The 21739-nt window shown below is 36.2% G+C and overlaps 1 protein-coding gene and 1 pseudogene across 1 annotated transcript; both read right to left on the bottom strand.

Moving 5' to 3' along the window:
• Window positions 1–3627: 3627 nt before the first annotated feature.
• On the bottom strand, window positions 3628–12576 carry LOC113099537 (pro-epidermal growth factor-like; annotated as a pseudogene).
• A 2063-nt stretch (window positions 12577–14639) lies between these two features.
• Window positions 14640–21198, bottom strand: LOC113099547 (leucine-rich repeat, immunoglobulin-like domain and transmembrane domain-containing protein 3). The gene is made up of 4 exons (XM_026264406.1): window positions 21054–21198; window positions 18574–19040; window positions 16208–16513; window positions 14640–15937 (listed from the first exon to the last, which is right to left on the bottom strand). The coding sequence occupies exons 1-4, from the start codon at window positions 21167–21169 to the stop codon at window positions 14895–14897; spliced, it is 1932 nt and encodes a 643-aa protein (XP_026120191.1). The 5' UTR covers window positions 21170–21198; the 3' UTR covers window positions 14640–14894.
• Window positions 21199–21739: the final 541 nt, after the last annotated feature.

The raw sequence follows: 21739 nt of genomic DNA, 5'->3' as shown, positions 1-21739 counted from the left end.
AGGATCAACGTTAAAGCCTTTGAGTGGGCCTCTAATGCTTTATTTAGTCTCCTCATCTGTGCACCTTTTGGAATCTCCACAGGCCAACTGCTCGCCTGTCTGATGGGAGGGAAAAGAATGGGGAAAATGTAATGCTGAAAGCAAAACACTGATCCATTATCGCAGGCCAGCCGCAAACGCCTTTGTTCACACCCTTTTCCTCTTTCCCTCGCTCTCTCTCACCATCTCTCTCTTCCACTCTCAGGTGGATTAGCTCTCTCATCCTTTGATCCCCCCCATTTTAATTCCCTACAGCTGAGAGAGGGAGTGTGGCCAGATTGTTTCAGATCCTAATTCACATTTTGTCAGTTTGAAAAAGTAGAAAAGCATGGCTCTTTCCAGGACATACTGAAATTGTAATTTTGGGAGGGATGGTTCACTCAAAAATGTGTGTGTGTGTATGTATGTATATATATATATATATATATATATATATATATATATATATATATATATATATATATATATATATATATATATATATATATATGTTTATGTGTGTCAAATTTCATCTCTATTACAAGCTCCAGTCCCACAGTATGGAGTGAAACCTGGATATATAAGTTGACCCTCTCTGGAAATCAATAGATATGTGAGCCAGGGACCACAAAAACAGAGATTGAAAGAGAGAGTGTGTTTGTGCTAAGCGTGTGGGTTGTTGTGGCTAGCTGACAGATAGTTGACCTTTGTCAAGACGTCAGATGTTGCTGATATTTCTGCTATAGAACAGACATTATATCATGACCATGTTTCATTCCTATATTTGTATTTCCTGCATGAAGACGAGCATTTAACCATTACACAAATAAAGCAGCCATTTTATTTTGGGATGTTTACTTGTGCATATCTTACAGTTTGGTTATAAATATGTATATCCAACATTACATTACAAGAATAATAAGCTAAAAGAAAAAAATGGAGTGAGACAGAAGGCATCAGGTCAGATGTTATTCTGTCTGGTCTCATGTATTACATCATCCTTCAGTGTCCTTTTTCCAGTCTTTTGATTCAAATCAGAAGCAGGTTAAAACCTTATAATCCCATCATATACATTTTCTGTTAGTTAGGAAGATATAGATTGACAGATTAATATACAGCTTGCTGCTTTTAGTTTGCCATAACTTCTTGGAATATCTGTGAGACATTTGACTGAGGAGAGGCAGAGAAGAATCTGAGACACTAAACTTCCCTGTTCTTGAATAAAGCATGATTCAGTCAATAATCTGAGACCTTACTTCATTTAAATATTGTGTTTTAATATCTGTTTATATCTTTTTGATGCCAGATGTTTTCTTGTCATCTTATTTAATAATGTTTTGATACCTGAGGTTTTTATAATTGGTTCATTGTAGGATGTGTTTTATACAGTAATCTCTTTGTGAAACCAATGCTGATGTTAGCAGGTCCAGATATGCCACTGAAATGTTATTCTTTACCACCTGAAGCAAAATAGGCCAAGTACATGTTATTTTACAAAGCAGGATGTGTCTCTCATTTTACTCTTCATCACCTCAGAACAACATTGCTCCATTTATTAAAACAATGATCCAACTCAATATGCTCTGCATCTCAACGTAAACATAAGTATCTTTACTATTTACAGAGCTATGGATTCAATGTCTAATGGCTCAAACGTGACAAAAAAACAGCAACCTTCAAAGCAGAAAAACAAGACTCTCTTAGATGACCTACATTAAATGATCTCATTCTATAGCTATTATGTATTGCATAAAACCATTTGAGGCATGTGCAATCATTTTACAAATCTTACTTCAACAAATAGTGACCAAGTAGCGACCTACTTTTTTAAAGAAATCTGTTGACAAAAAAACTGTTGCAACTTGATTGTGAACATCGTCAATGTACTTGGTAATTTGTACTGGAACACTGAACGGCAATGACTTTAACATTGAACTTATTCACATAATCAGTTCACGAGTGAATCACTGTGTTGCCTGAAAGGTCTTCTAAGGAGAAGAGATGATCAGTTGCTGTAACCAGCAATGTGTGCATATTGCATGATTTACTGTAACAGTGCAGTTGGTAACATCCAGAGTCTGTAGCTTTCCAGCCTCTTCTAGAGCAAAACTGTCAAACACACACATACACAAATATATATATATATATATATATAATACTGTCCCCAATCATGCTTATGGAACCCACATTATCATATTTGTCACCAGGACTGTTCATAATATACATTAAAATCAATGCATGCAAATAAACCTATTACTGTAAGCAAGTTTTAATGTCAGTTTTACTGTAATGCAAAGCTTGACATATGTATCGTTTCATTTTTTTATTTTTATTATTTTATGTAGACTATGCTTGTGACACTGTCTTCTTTAGTTATGAAGTCTGTAGATTCAATCTGGCTCGGATGAAATATATAGTAATTTTCATATTTCCGTTCATGGATTGGCACCCTGCTAACAATCTCTAGATCCTGTTGAGTGAGAATGAAATATGGGAGACCTGCAGAGCGTGAAGGTATGACAAGTAGTATTATTACAAACATGTGTATTGGATATGGGAGTCTCAACCCTACACCTGGGGCAATCATGGGCTTTGGGATAAACCAAACCAGTTTGTGTGTATGTGTGTGAGAGTTAAAGTGTGTTAAGTTGATAGGGACAGAAAAATGAAACGAGTGACCGACTGAAAAACACAAACAATTTTAGACAGAAACATTGTCACCCATATAGCTTTTAAATAAGGTTATAGATAACTGGGTCCATTTTTTTTTTTGTTTTTTTTTTGGGTGTAGGAATGACCTATTTTGAAATGTAATTGCTGTAATACAAGCTAAACCAAGCATGTAATTGATAGCGTGTGACAGAGGAACCCAAGATAAGTATGCTGCTTTAGGAACATAACAACACACCATACCACAGCTCAATGTCACTAAACCCACCAAACACAGGCATAGAGAATTAACTTAACCAGGATGAGGAAAATATCACCCAGCTGTTTTGACATGTGCATGTGTGTTCTGTCAGTGAACAGAAAATGGAATATTAGAATAAAAAGGTTTATTGAATATGCTTAAGTGTCCTTTTGTCAAGGGCAAACGTTCAGTAAAAAGCTAAATGTTTTTTTTAGTACAATAGTGCCATCTATTGCTAATATGATTAAAGCCTCGTTTTATAAAAATCAGCTTATGTTTGAAGCTGGAAGGAAACTGTGGAATATGCGAGAACAGGGATTATGAGAATCATAAAAATCAGGTTGAAGCTTGTACAAAAAGCTATATAAGCAAACACTTGATTGCAGGCATAAGACTCCATCTCAGGGAAATAGAAGCGCACTCCTTCTTACAGACAGGATGAGGCAGCTCTACACAGCATTATTGTGTTACCATGGCGATGTGACATCAAGTGGACTTCCCTTACTCAGTCAAGAGGAGGCGCTCTTAAACTCCTCTGCTAGAAGGAATAAGCAGGTCCTATTAAGCAACTGGTCATGGTCTCAAGCCATAAAGGCACATTATACATAACAAGCACATAGACAACTGCACGCTACATGATTTTGAGAAGGTACTGTTTCAGTTAAAACATTAAAATAGTGAATCTTACCATGACAGCTTTATCCTGGGCTTGTGAACCCAGGTCGACATCTGCACTGGTAATTCCCTACTGCATTCAAACAGTCAGCGTTTACATCGCAGTCGTGCAAATCTAATTGACACTTATCTATATCTGTAAAATATACACGCGCGCGCACACACACACACACACACACACACAAAGAACTCTGTTTTGTGGAAAATATATGATGTATGCTTTTTGTTGTTTCCAAAAGTAGTACTTGATCAGTAAAACTTAATATTGTGAAACTATTGCAATTTCAATCCCTGCTTTATATTTTAACAGACATAATATTAACATTTTAATTGTTAGCTATTATTTATTTACCCTGTTATGGCAAAGCTATTAGTTTTGTCTGTAACATGATCCTATAGAAATCTTTCTTATACTGATCTGATTCTCGAGAAACATTTATTATTATTATCGATGTTGAAAGCAGTTTTCCTGCTTAAGATTTTTGTGGGAACCATTATAAAGTTTTTCAGGATGTTTTGTTGAAAACATTTTAATTCATTTGGAATAAATACTGTCACTTTTGATCAATTTAATGCATCCTTGCTGAATAAAAGTATTTAAAAAACATCTTATTAAAACATTGCAGTATTGCATATCATTTAAATTGATAATCCTAAAACTGATATTCAGACTAATGTGAACACTGCTTTTATATAGCAGTTCAGTAAACAAGTTAATATTAAGTAATAAAGTAAGCCAATTACATTGTGTCATTTTTCAGCATCAAACAAAATAGCTGCAAACAAATCAAATGCAGAATGAAGCATTACAAGTCACCTTAGTGGCGTTACTGAATGAATCAATGAATTTGAAACAATTATATATATATGTGTGTGTGTGTGTGTGTGTGTGTGTGTGTGTGTGCGTGTGCGTGTGTGTGTTGTCATACCCCAGTCTTGCATTGGCAGAAATATCCACCTGCTGTGTTCACACACTCAGTTTCAGATATTCTACAATCTGCCAGGCCTGCTTGCATTCATCAACGTCTTTGCAAACACACATACACACACACACATGTTGTCAATACTGTATGTGATCATGTAAACAAACCCAAATTTACATAAAGACATAAAGATCAGTACATCCAATGACAGGTGCATACTGCACCCACACACACATCAATATCCATACACTCAAATTCAGTTTCACATATATATCACAAACTGCTTCAGTCCTTACTAAATCAAAATCATCTGACTTGTAGCACAAACATACACAGACTTACACACACTTACCCACACACAGCTCCCCGTCACCAGAAAAACCTCTCACACACTGTCACACGGCTCGGCCTTCCTTCATACACTGATTGTTCACATCACATCTGACAGAGTAGCAGTCATTCTAGTCTAAATGAGATCACATCATTCTCAAGTTAGCTCTGGAATACTTGATTCTGGCCGGTCAATTAAAATATTACGTGTTAAGAACAACTGGATGCAAATATTGTCTATGATGAATGTGATTCTTGCTGATATTTTTTTTTTTACCTGAAAGCATCCTCTCTGTGGAACGCATGGCCAGTGGTGTGATCCTGTCATTCAGTGTTTTATTTCTCAAACGATCACTTGATTCACCATCATCTGTTTCTGAGTGGAGAAATACAGCTATTTTTAACATATGCAAAGAGTCAGATTGCTTTAATGGTTTAATGTGACTTTCGAAGACAAGCATTCTTTCCATTTTTTTTTATTTTATTCTCACTATACTGACCAGTGAATGATGCCAGACAGTCTTTTCCATCAGCTGAAAGAACGTCCTTTGAGGGACATGAGCAATGAGCCAATCCCAGTGTGCTGTCACACACTTGGGCACATCCTCCGTTTTCATGAAGACAAAAATCTGCTCCTAGGAGACAGAATAATAAAGTCATCTAAGGATATAGGAATTAATTTGAGGAAGTGTGTTTGTATTTGTCTGTATCCTACCCTCTATTGTTCCAGCACAGCTTGCGATGGACCCAGTCCACAGCCAGACCCTCGGGTGAGTCGAGTCCCGTGGAGAACAGCATCTCTCCGAAACCTCCATCCAGTGATGCCCTCTCAATTCACTTCAGGCCTTTATCTGCAAAATACACCTGAACAAACATATGACATTTCATGGAAAAATAAAACAATTAAGCACATTTCGGAGAAACATGTTAAATAAATAAATACATTTAAATGTAAAGACTGAAATGTAAAGAATACAGTAAATAGAAATGTGTCCTCTTGCATTTAAATTATGTGGCCACTAGATGGCAATAAATGCATCTTTAAACAAAATCAACAAGAGCCTCTGAACTTCACTCCTGTTTCCTAATATTATCTGGGATTTACATCTTATGTCCACTAGAGGGCAGTTATAAACGCATCATAACTGTGGCCTCCTCAGCCTGAGCAATCTTCCAGCATGAGTCTCATCTTTTATCTGTTTCTTCACTGGATCATAGTCTACAGATATGATACTGCCCCTTGGTTCCTCCAGAAGTATTTTGCTTTTTTTTGCCATCTGCGTTAATCTGTCTTATATCTACTGTATTGGCAAACAACAAGTACATTGGGGGTCCTGCTTGAAGCAAAGAGATTCCAGAAGATTCCAGACACATGAGGTCATTGGAAGCAAATGCACTTAAATACTGATTAACTACATGCTTAACCCAATAATTCTGGGTCTGAGACGAGATTTGGGAGACAGAATGTAGAATATAAAAAAAAGTTTGTAGGCCTTGCCAGTGTCTTCCATCAGGATGGAGCTGGTATCCTGGCTGGCACTCACACACCCACCTGCCTGGATATAAAGTCACACACATCTGACTGCAGCCCACTCAATCTGCAGACAAACAGTCTAAAACATAGAGACAATGGTGAAAAAAAAAAACAGATACAGGCATAAATGCATAAGGCTTTTCATGTATTTTGGTTCACAAAAACACACACCTGTGCACAAGCGGCCATCAGGATTTTGTACAGATCCCTCTGGACACACACACACACACACACACACACACATTTCCTTCAGCAGTGTGTACACATGCATGATCACAAACTGGTCTCCACACATGGTTTAGGCTTTGTAGACAAAAGTAAGCAGGTCATTTAATATGCTGCTATTTACAGCAGTGTATTACAACAACAAAATTAATTCATTCATCTATGGGTTTGAATAAATTAAGGTTTAAAATGACCAATTCACAACATTTTAATCCCATTGGCACTTCAAATATTGTCCTCAAACCGAGCATTAAATCGTGGTCATTTGGGGAAATGGAATGACGTGTCGTTGGCCGAACAGTCTGCTCCAGGATGACAAGACAGCGCAAACAAGTCTAAAGTCTAAAGCTAATGGCCTCAATCTTTCATTTGCAAAACCCCTGTCCTCAGATGATCAGTTCTCACCTCTGTGTTTCCATGAACAGTTCTTTGAACCAACAGACCTTGTGGCACTGTGCCTATCAGACAGTCCTTATTCTGACATCTAATAATCCCAAAACCAATCATCCTATACTTGCACACACCAGTCCTGAAATTAATTAACAATGTCTGGGCGATGTTGTTTTATTCATTCAAACAATGTTTGTATATAAAAACAATGCCGCCAGTTACATTAAATAATTACTAGGCAATATAGGCAGTTGCCAAGGGTGCCAGAGGGCACCAATGAGCGCATATCTGGCAGTACATTTTAGCTGGTGTCCTGTAGAGTTTAGCTCCAACCCTAATTAAACACACTTGAACCAGCTAATTAATGTCTTTTTTGGGAAACTAGAAACTTCCAGTTGGAGCTAAACTCTGCAGGACACTGGCCCTCCATGACCGAGTTTGGAGACCCCTGATGTAAGGGTGTCATAGCCACTCTGAAATATGATTGCTGCCCCACTGGTTCCCCAACATCACCAGGTTAGGGTTCTGTAAATCTGACAATTACTATTCGCCGTTGGATCAGAGTACTGTCAAATACTGTCTTACTGTTGCATGTAATGTTTGCATTTGGAGCGTTCAACAACACCAAAGAGCTTGGTCAATGCTTTGGTAAGGCAAAATTGGCCAAAAGGCCAATTTAAAGAAAAAAAAAAAAAACAGGTAGCCTATAGTAAAAAGTGCACAAATCTGTATTTTGTTAGGGGAGTTTTTGTGGCAGTCAAGAAATCATAACGTGAAAGAGGCAGATAGTATAATATTGCTCTGTGTGCATTGTAGAGGGCAAAATATGACTGCACTGTATTTCATGATCAAGTGAGTGTGCAGTTATATTTTCACTTTATAAAACTTTTACTTGCATCACCAAAGGCGTTTTTGCACCAATACATTGTTAAAGGATCAGTGACTTTTGTTATTCTCCCATATAAAACCTCAACGGACAGTTTTTAAAATGGTATAAAAATGCGCTAATACTCAGCATTAACAGGCCTGCATCCTTTATTAAACCACTTTATTAACAAATTAAAACATTAACACGTCTTTATGGATGGTGTCGAAATGCTGAAATTGATTCATTCTTTTAATTACTGCTTATGCTAGCAGTATCATACACACAGGCTGAATCTGAAAAACATATAAACATGCTTTCTATGCTTTTGTTTAACAAAAGTTTATTGCATTATTTAAGTATCATGTATGTCAACACATGATGGTGTTTCGTGTTTGCATGAATGACTCTGTGCCCCTTCTATATATTAATATATACTTCTGCTTGTGGCGAAGCTACTTGTGCTGATCTTTGACTCTTCATGTGGCTTTCTCTTTTACAACCTGCATTATTATGTTGGATGTCAGTATGTTAAAGGTACAAAACATATTTTAATAGTGTGTGTTGTTGAATTTACTGGTTTAACTTCAAATTTTCTAGTTGGTAAATTACAGCTTTATACTGTAAAATTTAGTTTTTGGCCGTAAATGTGTTTACAGTTTTTCGGTCAATTTATTCGGTCAACCGCAGCTGCCAAAACTTCAGGTTTCAGACACCAATAAAAATGGCTGTCCCCTTAAATAGTGCCTTATTTAAGGGTATGGGGGCATTGAGACACAGGGACAGAGGACAACAAAAAACATTTTGTACTTTTATTCTAATTATTCACAATAAATACAAATATATTCCATAAATTATGTTCTTGAATTTTCATTTCCCGATCACTAATCAGTGTCAGAAAACATGACAACAAGCTTGATTGCAGGTGCACATGAGCATCCGCAGGTGTGAGAACTGTATTGAGAGTTAATCTCGCTGCTCATGCTCTTGACCTGCTTAGCCAGGCAAAGCTGCTGACTAAATATGTTCCTTATTACTGATGTCACCTCATTATCTTATCGCACTGTGCTGGCGGGCTTTACCTTGATGCACTATTAGAGCACGAGCAGTTAAATCTAGAGATGCTCTCTGTCTCTTTCCAGTCCTTTTTCTTTTAAAATTCTTTCTTGCGCTCTGTCCCTGACCCATCACTTCCAGCCCATTGATATGTATGCTATTACCACTTTGACATCAGCAGGGGGGTGGGGCATCATTTTGGAGTTGACATTTTCCCCTTGGCCCCCTGTGTACTTGTTTATCTCTTGTTATTCTTTTTGACTTAGAATCCGTTAGTTACACATAATCAAGGAAAATCGCCATTCTCAGAGACTGTGATCTAGGAGTAGGACATATTAACAGATTTGTTAAATTTTTTTTAAGTGTAATATATACCGTATTTTCTGGACTATAAGTCACACTTTTTTTCATAGTTTGGCTGGTCCTGCGACTTATAGTCAGGTGCAACTTTTTTATCAACATTAATTTGACATGAACCAAGAGACATGAACCAAGAGAAAACATTACCTTCTCCAGCCACGAGATGGCGCTCTATGCTGCTCAGTGCTCCTGTAGTCTACACTGAGCAGCATAGAGCGCCCTCTCGCGGCTGTAGACGGTAATGTTTTCTCTCGATCTTGGTTCTAAATAAATGCGACTTATAGTCCAGTGCGACTTATATATGTTTTTTTTTTTCTCATCATGACGTATTTTTGGACTGATGAGACTTATACTCAGGTGTGACTTATAGTCCGAAAAATATTTTATATTAAACTTTCAACAGTTATTGTAAAACATTAATTACATTTTTATGTGAAACATTAAGTGAGTGACGTAACATTCAGCCAAGTATGGTGCTCTGCATTTAACCCATCCGAAGTGCACAGACACAGAGCAGTGAACACACACACACACTGTGAGCACACACCCGGAGCAGTGGGCAGCCATTTATGCTGCGGCGCCCAGGGAGCAGTTGCGGGTTCGATGCCTTGCTCAAGGGCACCGAAGTCATGGTATTGAAGGTGGAGAGAGAACTGTACATGCACTCCCCCCACCCACAATTTCTGCCGGCCCGGGACTCGAACTCACAACCTTTCGATTGGGAGTCCGACTCTCTAACCATTAGGCCACAACTTTAATTACAGTTTTTAATATATGAATATAAACTAGATGATGGAACAATATATGGATATTTAAATAAACATACTCTTATTACTCTATTACCACTTCTGTTTTTACATTAAGATTTAGATTGCCATAATTTAACAGTCATTTAAGTTATTTATTACATGGATGACTGAAATTCTGACTGGTCAATCAACACATTCTGATTTTAAAAATCTGGCATAACGACAACAAAAAATTCCAGATGTGCTAATTTCTTGTACCTCACTAACATCACTTTCAATCTGTCTGCACCTTTCAGCACTACTGCCTTCTTCACCTGTCATGCCTGAACGCTGGATGCTGGGAGTCAAGCCATCTGACAGCCAGAAAATATATCTAGAAAAATGTTGTGATAACATTCTTATAAATCAATCATTCACATTTTACATATGTGTAACCTTCAACTTAGCATAATCTCCAAAAGTGTAAAGGATTCAATAAATTAATTCTGATTATATGAATTTGTGAAACAATGTCATCAATACAAATTAATTAGATTTTACTACTGGAATATATACTGAGAAGTCACCAAAATATTACTACAATGTCAGTTCTAGGCTGAATCATTTATTTAATTTTAAGTTTTCACTGTTATTTATGTATTTAGCCAAAACAGTAGAATGTCAATATAAACCATTTCCATTTACTCAATATAGCATTTTTAAATTTTAATGCGAAAAATTATTCATTCTGATTCTGAATCAATATAAGTGATAATTGGAATACAACTGAAAATATTTTCTTTTCAGTTCCCCCAATGAATACCTTTTGATATATTTGTATTGAAACCAAAAGGTTTGCTTGATAATCTCTTCACAGACCAGTCCTTTAACAGAAAGGTGAGGCGGGTTTGCTGTTTGCGACCCTCTGTTAGATCTGCACCTATGTGTTAGCCACGTTCCAAAGAATGTGACCGTCTGAATGCGCCAATATTTATACTGTAGCTAGCAAGTAAACTAGGATTTGAGCAACACGGTCCTGAGAAGAACTGTGTAAATGACAAAGCTTTTAGTCATCCTCATTGTTCACAGCTGAGAGAACCGAGTAAAAAATGCTAAATACGTGTTGTGGGTAACGGCTATGACCTTTGCTCCACAAACACGCTAACAACTTCTTATTTATTGCCATTTAAGTTTTTGCCTTTTTATGTACAGTAAGTATATGTAGGCTACTACTTATTTTTTATTTTTTTTTTAATTACAAATGTTATTGTCCATTGATTATTTTGGTTTTGTTTTGTTTTTTAGAGATCAACCAGAAATATTTAAATTATGCCAGTTTTGATAAAGTCTTGCTTTTTTCCTTTTTCCTGAACGACTGCATAGTTTTTCTCATTTTTACTTCTCGATTGGATCAACTACAACACTTCTTGGCTGAGACAGATCTCTTAGGACAATCTTTTCGTTTCGTCCATCTGTGCCCATTCTCTGTATCGTCCCTTTTTCCGCAAAGCTCCAGAGAACTACGTTTTCAATCCAGTCCACAGCTAGACCCCGTAATTCCTTTCAGTGATGAGAGAAGCTTCTGAAAGAATGAAACAAAACTGCTTTAAGATGCTTGGAACAGCCTTCAAACAATCACTGATGGCATTTAAAATTAAAATAAAGTATAAAAATAACATTGATGAGGCCTCAGCAGTAGTTCCATCAAGTCCCGCGCTGTTGATTTGTCCTGCATGTGTGTCGGCCTAGATATGATCCTTCTCTGGTCCCCACCATGAAGGTTCAGTCTCTGAATGGTATTTCCAAAGGCCAAGTAACAGATAAGGTTCAGGATCATTCAAGAGACAAATATATATATATATATATAAGATATTGAAAAAATAAGGTGCAAGACAATAAGCTCAGAGTTGTGAGGAAGAAATCCTTACGTTGATAACACTGTATGTTAGGGTTCACTGTATTCACTAGTTTAAATACAATACCTTTAACTTTCTTTGGTCATAAAATGTATAATTATTTTCTCTTTGTTCCTTTCCCATATTAGCACGTATAATGTCATTAAGAAAGTAAGCTTTAATAGGGAGACGAGGGATTCACACATCAATCTAACAGATGCCTGTAGAAATAAAGCAAATGTATCCTAGGAACACACACCATAGTGGAGGATTGAATGGATTACAAAAACACACAGCCATGTTGCTGATGGTTAGCATTTAAAAATATATAGTCACTAATGTGCAGGATTATTTTTATCCATCAAAATGTTTGCTATGTTTTTTTTCTTTTCTTTTTTTTAATAAAGGGAGTTTTCCTTCACAATGAGAATGTACTCTGATCTAAAAGGTATTCAACAAAATATTTAGACTTAAAAATAAATATTATGATTCTTGAAGGGAGGGTCAAGTTCCTTTCTCACTGCAGCTCAGAGCAAAGGGTCCAAAAAGACATAATTTAGTGTTTCGACAAATTTGTTGTTTCCAATTAAGGTTTTATTTCATAGACGTATAATGGCCATCTTATTAATTATTAAATGAATAGCTCACCCATTCATTGCAAGTCATTATTGACTCATGTTGCTCATTCCTGTGTGACATTCTTTCCTTTCGTGGAACACAAAGTTACTTTAATGTTTATGAAGCTTTGTTTTTTTTGTTTTTGTTTTTTTACAACAAAAGTGGATGGAGACCATGATCAATAACCTCAAATATTACCAAAAGTATAATTAAGATACCATTAAAACTTTAGTTTTATTTCAAGTTACCTGGATCCATTTGATAGCATTATATGAGGAAGAGACCAGACTTTAAACCATCTGGTTCAAATCCTTCTCTCTGCATGGCTCTCAAACCTCATTTGAGCTTGTATGAATTCAAACATGCTGTCTCAAGAAATATTGCACAAATAAAAACACAAAAACTGAATGTGAATTAATAATCATATGCTTCTGAAAACTTGGAATTGAGTGACACAAAAATCATTTGAATAATTTTTTTTTTTTAATTGTAAAGTTCTTTATTCTCATTGTTGGAGCTTGAGAGCCTTTGGTCACCATCCACTTTCATTATATAAAGGCGACCCATGCTTCTAAAAATGTTGACAGATTTTTTTTTTTTTTTGGCAGGAGCTATTCCTTTGTGAAAAAAAGTGTGCTTAATTGTACTGAATGAGCACAGTGTACTTAATTTCTTAAAAGTTTATTTAAAAAAATGTACTTACAGATACAATTATTTTAATAAAATAAAAGGCTATTTATCAATATTATGCTTATAAATTATATATATATATATATATATATATATATATATATATATATATATATATATATATATATATATATTCATATTTATATATTACATAAAGTATATTATATAAATAATATATTAATAAGTAAAAAAAAAAAGTGTACATCTTTTTGACAAACATCCCTTTAACACATGACCTGTTCAAAGTAGGTTCAAGTAGGCTTTGATACTAGCAACAAAAAAAAACAAAAAAAACATGTCTCTTTAAAATGCCCAGGGTCGTCCACCCCAGCATAATGCTTCCACAGCAGGGCCTGAATCACAAGGGTTGGCGATGGGGGTGGGACTGAAAGTGCTTCACCCAATTCCTATTTATTCAGCTCACACAGTCTTATTATATGAATGGCTGTCATATTGTCACATCAATTAAACATTGCACTGGGAAAAATGTGGCAGGTACAGGGACAACAGCTTCCCTTAGGAAGGAGGGAAATTCAGCCCATGTGTCTGCTCTGATACAAACTCACAGGACCCACGACATCACACTGGCTGAATTCACTAACTTATTCAACTGACATTTAAACTTCATAAACTTGTACTGAATAAAAGATAACAAATGATGCTAAAATGCTTTTCTGATCACTAAACTAGAGATTGGCCTATGTGATTATGAATTTACGCTGTCACTCGTAGCATTTGGGACTGGTAATATTTTTTTACAAGAAGTTTCTGATGCCAAACAAGGCTGCATTTATTGATCAAAGGTACAGTAAAACCAGTAATATTATGAAGTATTATTACAATCTAAAAAAATAGATAGATAGATAGATAGATAGATAGATAGATAGATAGATAGATAGATAGATAGATAGATAGATAGATAGATAGATAGATAGATAGATAGATAGATCTAATCGCCTAATGCTTTTGTGGAAAATGTGATCAGTTTTTTTAGTAAACACACCTTTACACAAACATTGCATATAAATATGCAATCAAAGAAAAGATAGAGAGGTAGAAAGATAGAGAAGACATAAAAATGAGAAGAGGACAGAGACAACAAATGCACTTGTTGCTCACATACATCAGTTCAGAAACATTATGTATGATCTTGTAATAAAGTATCTGTTTCAGCTTGATTTGATCCTTATCTGACATACTTAACTAAATACTTTTTTATTTAAAACCAATAAAGAAAGAGAAGCTGGTGCCTATTGTAAATTTGCTGTGTTAACCTTTCATTGCCATTCATCTGTTGCAGAACATATCACCAAAAATCAATGGTTACTTTTGAGAAAAAAGAGAGAAGGAAATACTTGATTTAGGCAATAAAAGGTTTAATTAAATTAATATCATGTAACTCTAGTTCATCATATGTTGGCATACACAAAAATACACAATATTTATGTTCACTATGTTTCATAAAAAATAAATACAGAGTTGTGTTTGATTAGGGGAAGAATATGGCTTTTGAAAAATGGGAAATGAGACCATTTGTGGGTAAAGATGAGTCTTGTAAGGCAACGAGTTTGACAGCATATCAAGAGCTAATCTCATTAAAACTGTTGTTGCCACAGCTTGTCTAATACCAAGTGTGTGGCCAGGATAACACACAAAGCCGACAGGCTATATATACATTAGCACAGATACTCGGATCTAGAGCTGTCACTCTTGTACGTCATTTGAGAGTCAATGCTTGACCGTGAGCACAGGAGCATCCTCTCTGACTCCTGAGTCTGCCTTCTCGCCCAAAGATCATTGGCTTGCCCGTTCAGAGTCCTTTGTTTCATGGTGAGCGTCTCAAACTTTACATACGTCTCTTTTGAAAGGTCATCATCTGGTCCATTGTTTCTACTACTGTTTCCTTTACAGCAGAGACATAAGATCTTGTAGAGCAACACCACAATGAGAGGCACTGCAAATGCACATGCGATCCCACTGGCAATCATCAGGACTTTGTTCTGCCCATCTTCTTCACCATTATCTAGAGTGGTGAAATCCACACATTGCTCTTTCCCAGACACCGAACCCTTAGCAACCAAACACACCGTGTAGACCTGGTTAGGCATCAGATATTCCAAGAGCAGCTTCCCTTGACCGACTTCTGCTTCGACCGTCTCCTTATCGTCTTTCGCATCATATGGAAAGTAGAACATTGTTAAAGGTGTGTTGCTTGGCAAACCTTCAGCCCTCCACAGTAAGACCGCCGTGTTGCTAGTCACCTCCACTACCTCAATGTCTTTGAGATCAGCTTTCTTTTTGGACTTTTCGCTCATCATTGAGCCCTTGCCACCCTTGCTTTGCTGGATCTTAGCTGGCTTGTCTCCAGCAGGTGGGGACCTCTGAATTCCTCCACCTGGTCCCGGACTCTTCCTGGTTGTCAGAGGTGGCATTGTGGTCATGGCAGCTCTGGTTGTGAGCGCAGGGGTTAAGGTAGTATACAAAGGCATCCTAGTCCCTGCAAAAGAAGTTACGGGTTGATCGTCAGGCCGCTTGGTCATGTTTAGCGGAGGGGAAGGTGTTGAGGCCTGCACCCCATCCACAGACAAGGTGATGTACTCCTCAGCATTTCCAGCGACATTCTTGGCCTTGCAGCGGTAATTGCCTGCATCTTTAAATGTGATGATGTGCAAACTGAGGATGGACCAACGGACCCCCTCGCCTGGAGATTCCTGCACAACTACAGAGACAAGAAATAAAATGGTAAGCAATGACTTCAAAATGTACAAGTATTTGTAACAATAAGGTTAGAGGATACTTTAGATCAGGCGTTCAAAACTCTTAACTTTTGCCGTATACTTTCCTGTGGTTTACCTCTTTCTTGAAAATTTAATCCTTCAAATACTCAATTACACCTGGTGTCATTACAGTCAAGACTGTCACTCAGAAACGCGGTACAGTTCAATTATAACTTCACACATTAACATACATTGTAACACTCATACTGTACCTGTGTTGTCGACTGCTGTTCCATCAGCTCTGGTCCAGAGAAGGGTGGGAGTAGGCAAACCAGTGGCGTCACACCGCAGAAGCACATTGCTGCCCAGTGATGAAGTGATCTTAGTTGCTGAAACCCTAACTGATGGCTTGAGGCACTGATCCAGTTCAGCCCGCTGGAACAGAACGCCAGCTAAGTTCTCTGGTCCACTGCATGTCAGAACCTGATCCATCAACACCACAGGTATGCTGGCCATCTTAGACAACTCAATGAGCTTGGAAATCCGACAGTCACAGTACCAGGGGTTGTCCTGTAGACCTGCAAGGTTTACAGAATATGTTTAGAAAACCAATATTTTTCAAAACTTACTTTCAAACAAGGCTGTCCGGTGAACATTCAAATTTTATACTGAATTTTAATTCTAGGTATTTATATTCAAAATTTGAATTGCAATTGTGTATCCAACCCAGGTACAACATAGAAGTATATTCACAATAGTGTACCTCAAACACAGATAATAACATTAAAACAAAGCTGGATTGGCATCATCTCAACCTTCTGAAATGAAGACCACGGGTTTACTTTTTCATATAATAAAACAGCAGTTTACTCCCATTAAATCAGAGAGTTGTAAATCTTGAAGCTAGGATTTCTTGTCTAGCATGCATGCATCAGGTTTTGGATTTTAACACCACAGCATGCCCATAATTCTGTCTATGGAGCAGGATGAAGATCGGTTGACTGTAAACAGGGAATTAGACAGTCCGCTGATGCAATTCAACAGCTGGCTGGCGGCAACTGTTAATATTCTGATGATACAGGGTAAATCCCGGTCATACTGTGCTTTTGTGCACATCTTTACACTTGTATGGTACCTGGTGAAAGTACAGAATATGCAGCTGCATTTAAGCAATATCACACAAGCAAAAGTGCTGTTGTAGTGAGACTCTGATTATGTCACTTCCTGAATGTTGCAGTGTTTTTAAACGAATTGGTTGAATAAATGATTCAAATGTCTTACTCCTAAACACAGCCTGCAGAAATAACCACTGAAAATCCCCTTGTCTTATAATTTTCCATGTTTCATGTACACTGCAAATGTTCATGCAAACTGTGATCAATGTTGTTTTGGCCTAAATTATTAATTAACATTAAACCTAATGGAAACAACCACGCATTATATCATGCCACCTCCACCAGCTGCAAAAGTATGCTATACTTTTAGTAAATGCCATGCCAGTGTACTGTTGAATTTTATATCCATTGGTGTCAAACACACATGAATCTATCAAATAAACTTTCTTTTCAGATGGGATCTGTTGTTTAGACGTCACTGAGCAAAATATGATATGAATCATTCTCTTGCCAGAAGAGCACTTCAAAGAAACTAAAATCTCAGAGCCTCACACACAGTTTAAAGTCCTATTAGAAGATTAGCTTGTACTTAACTTAGGAGAGCCCATGAAGACACAGACAGATTTAGATATTTAAAGATCACACTTACTATAAAAAGACATGGTGAAGAGAGGGATATTGATGAATCTTTTTACTTTGTATTTCATATGTCTCCTCAAATCCTTTGCATTATATATATATATATATATATATATATATATATATATATATATATATATATATATATATATATATATATATACACATATACATACAAGCTAATATATAAGTTAATTTTATTTTACATACAGTTAACTTAGCAATGTTGAAATTTAGTACATTTGAAATATTTAACTTTAAATGTAACATTAAATAACACACTACATTCAATTAGAATTAAATGTGCTTTAGTACGTCAACACAATACATTTAAGCATTTAGCAGACACTTTTATCCAAAGCGACTTACAGTGCATTCGGGCTAACAGTTTTTACCTAACATGTGTTCCCTGGGAATCGAACCCACAACCATGCACTTGCCAACGCAATGCTCTACTACTTGAGCCACAGGAACATGATAGACACCAAAAAGTAAACATCCGATTCAGCACGACAAAATTATTATCATGTCCTTTAAAGGAAAACTTTCAAATTTAGCATTAATATTTTGTACTTTTTTGGACTCTTTAAGTACAGTTAAATAACATTTTTCTTTAATATTATGTTATGTGCAAATACAGTTAAAAATATACTTTTAAGGCATCAGGTACACTACAAGTGCACATTTAATACCACTTTTCCCTTTGGGAAAACTCATGAATGCTAATGTGAATCTTTAATGCTTGGTTTCTTTTGCTGACTCAGTTTATGTCAACAAAGTAAGGTCACTTAGAATGAAAAGCCCTTAAAAGAAAGATTTATACAATTCTGTCATAATACTTATTCAACATCATAATGCATATGTGCCATCAACATTTTACCCACCAAGAACAATCTTTTGTGAAGCATTGGCACTGGGCAGGATGCCTGAAAATGGAGGCCAGATGTCCACCAGGTCAGAGGGAAGGGTAGTTAGCTTGTTACTAGAAATGTCTAGGTAGGTGATGTTCACTAGGTAAGGTGCTGCCTCCACAGGAATACTAGTCAAGCGGTTGTTGTGCAGGTCCAGTGTCCTCAGACTGGGCATTTCTTTTAGAGACTCCCAGGGAAAGATAGCGATCATGTTCCCATCCAGCCGTAGCTCATGGAGCACTTTCAGATTGTAGAAACTGCCGGGATCCACAGAGGTGACTGAATTGTATGTTATCCACAGGTAGCGTAACTCTGACAGGTAATAGAAGGCCTCCGTAGGCACTCGACGCACAGCTGTCTTCTCCACCCGCAGCTTGACTGTGTCTAAAGGGACGTTGACTGGAATATCTGACATGTCAGGGTCATTGCATAGAACAGACCTGGGGCAGATTTTTATAGCAGAGGTTAATCACTTTGACCAGTATGAGCCTGTGTGTGGTGATGTTTACTGTGGATAGCCCTGTTAGCCCAAGTGAGAAATATTTTTTTTTTTACATGTATATACAGTACAGACCAAAAGTTTGGAAACATTACTATCTTTAATGTTTTTTAAAGAAGTTTATTTTGCTCATCAAGCCTGCATTTATTTGATCAAAAATACAGAGAAAAACAGTAATATTGTGAAATATTATTACAACTTAAAATAATAGTTTTCTATTTGAATATACTTAAAAAAAACATTTATTCCTGTGATGCAAAGCTGAATTTTAAGCATCATTCTCCAGCCTTCAGTGTCACATGTAACATCCAGTCTGTCACATGATCATTTAGAAATCATTCTAATATGATGATTTATTATGAGTGTTGGAAACAGTTCTGCTGCCTAATATATTTGATGAATAAAAGGTTAAAAAGAACTGCATTTATTCAAAATAATAAAACAAATTCTAATAATACATATTCTAATAATATATGGTCTTTACTATCAATTTTTATCAATTTAACACATCCTTGCTGAATAAAAGTATTGATTTTATTAAAAAAAGAAAGAAAAAAAAGACTGACCCCAAATTACTGACCAGTAGTGTATATTGTTATTACAAAATATTTAAATTTTAAAAACATAGCTTTTTTTTTTTTTAATTCATTAAAGTATCCTAAAAAAGTATCACATGTTCTGAAAAAATATTAAGCAGCAGAACTGTTTGCAACTTTGATAATGAATCATCATATTAGAGTGATTTCTAAAGGATCAAGTGATAATGATCCTAAAAAATCAGCTTTGCATCACAGAAATAAATGATAATTTAAAGTATAATACATTTTAAAAAATTATTTTAAATTGTAATAATATATCACAATATTATTATTTTTTCTCAATTTATTATTTTTGATCAAATAAATGCAGGCTTGATGAGCAGAAGAAACTTCTTTCAAAATCATTAAAAATAGTAATGTTTCCAAACTTTTGGTCTGTATTGTATATATATATATATTTCTAAGTTTATGTTAAGTAGGTCTGCACTTGTCTGATTCTGTTAAACCCTTTAAAAACAGTAGGCTACACCGGCAGGGTATGATTCAAAATCCTCTAACATGTGTGTTCAGACTCTAGGGCTAAGCACTTCAGATAAACACAGGCTTATAACCCACGTGATAGTTTAAAATCTATTTTTATTCAAGTGGATGGCATGTTTGAAATCCAGTTTATTTATAATAAGAATAATACGAACATATACATTTGCATGCTGGACTGTAATTGAATGACAAATTAAAAGATATTCAAAATATTTTACAATTCCCAAAACTTAAAATTTTAATAATATTATTGCAATGTATAATAAATTAAGCATCACTAAGCAACTTCTAATGGTAGACTATATTAGTAAAAATAAACAGATTTCCCTTCAGTGCCAATCTGTAAAAATAAGATGTATTGCCAAGATAATGTTTATATAGGATTGTGTTTGAATTTATATTGATTAAGTATCAAGGAACATACCATTACAAACATAATTAAGAAACGTGTCTATTCTTATGTTAAAACAAAAATCTTTCTTGATTCCTATTTTATGAGAAATCATATTTTAATTAGACGATTTTATTGTTGTTATATTGTTGAAAATATTTTTTTTTCAGTTCACTATTCTATGATTCTGCATATTTATTCAATTTACTTCTGTCAAATAAAATCTATAGACATGTATGCACAGCCTACAAGAACATTCTTCTGTTTAAAAAAAAGTTTATACTATGAAAGCCTAAATTACGATTTCTCCAAATGCTAAATTATTTTTTTTCAGTTCATTATATTTTTCCACGTCTGTAGTTTAAATCTAAAATACCCCCGTTTATATACACCAAAAATTTACATTTTACAAAACTCTATTATGTACGTATTATAATTGTTTTGTTAAATTATTATTATTGTTGTTGCGAAAAAGTTTCCTTACCTGCTGCCAGTGCCATCGCCGCGTCCGTGGTACACACAGGTGCACTGGGAAGGACAGAAGGGTTGTGCCACACTCCAGCAGCTCAGGAGAACCTGGGCCACCAGCAGACGATACATCCTTCAGTCAGATGAACCAGCGCGGACACACACACACTTCCACACATCAGATCCCCACTCTATCATCAGTGGACAAAAACTCCTTTATCAGTCCCCAAGGAAAACCAATAAAAGCATGAAAAGTGCCTCGCAGCATGCATCTTGTTAAGCATGCTAACAGGTGAGAGGGGCAGCCGAGAGGAGCGGGAGGTTTGGGAGGTGCGAGCGAGGATGGGTGGGAGGAACCCAGATTAGAAAGAGGATTTCTCAAGGCTGAGTAGGTCACTAAAGTTGAGCAGTGTGGGATGGGAAGTGTGTGCGAGTTTATTTGTGTGTATGAGTGCGTTAGTGTGTGAGACTGAGAAGGTGGATAAGCTCTGCAGGCACATGCTAATCGCCTAAAACTTCAAGAAGGTTCTCTCAGCATCATCACGTGACCGCTCGCAGACATCTTTCCATCCGTCACCTGGTGAATGAACTGATTCTGGCTGCGCCTAGGCTCTTTCCGTCACTTCCCTCGCCTCGCGCTGTAAAGTGTTCAGGGATATTTGGCACTTGTGTGTAAGCTGAAGTACAGGTCATGATTTACTG

This window comes from Carassius auratus, unplaced genomic scaffold (assembly GCF_003368295.1).
Source record: "Carassius auratus strain Wakin unplaced genomic scaffold, ASM336829v1 scaf_tig00216959, whole genome shotgun sequence".
NCBI classification, from domain to species: Eukaryota; Metazoa; Chordata; class Actinopteri; order Cypriniformes; family Cyprinidae; genus Carassius; species Carassius auratus.
The sequence above is the reverse complement of the archived record's forward strand: the minus strand, read 5'-3'. Positions and strand labels throughout refer to the sequence as shown.

What these genes read in the sequence shown, in the direction of transcription:
- LOC113099547 (XM_026264406.1), bottom strand. Translation starts at nt 21,169, where the DNA reads ATGTATCGTCTGCTGGTGGCCCAGGTTCTCCTGAGCTGCTGGAGTGTG. An exon ending in GGCGATGGCACTGGCAGCAG is followed by an intron (nt 19,041 to 21,053) that starts GTAAGGAAACTT and finishes AATCTGCCCCAG; the next exon opens with GTCTGTTCTATGCAATGACC. An exon ending in AACAGCAGTCGACAACACAG is followed by an intron (nt 15,938 to 16,207) that starts GTACAGTATGAG and finishes TTGTCTCTGTAG; the next exon opens with TTGTGCAGGAATCTCCAGGC.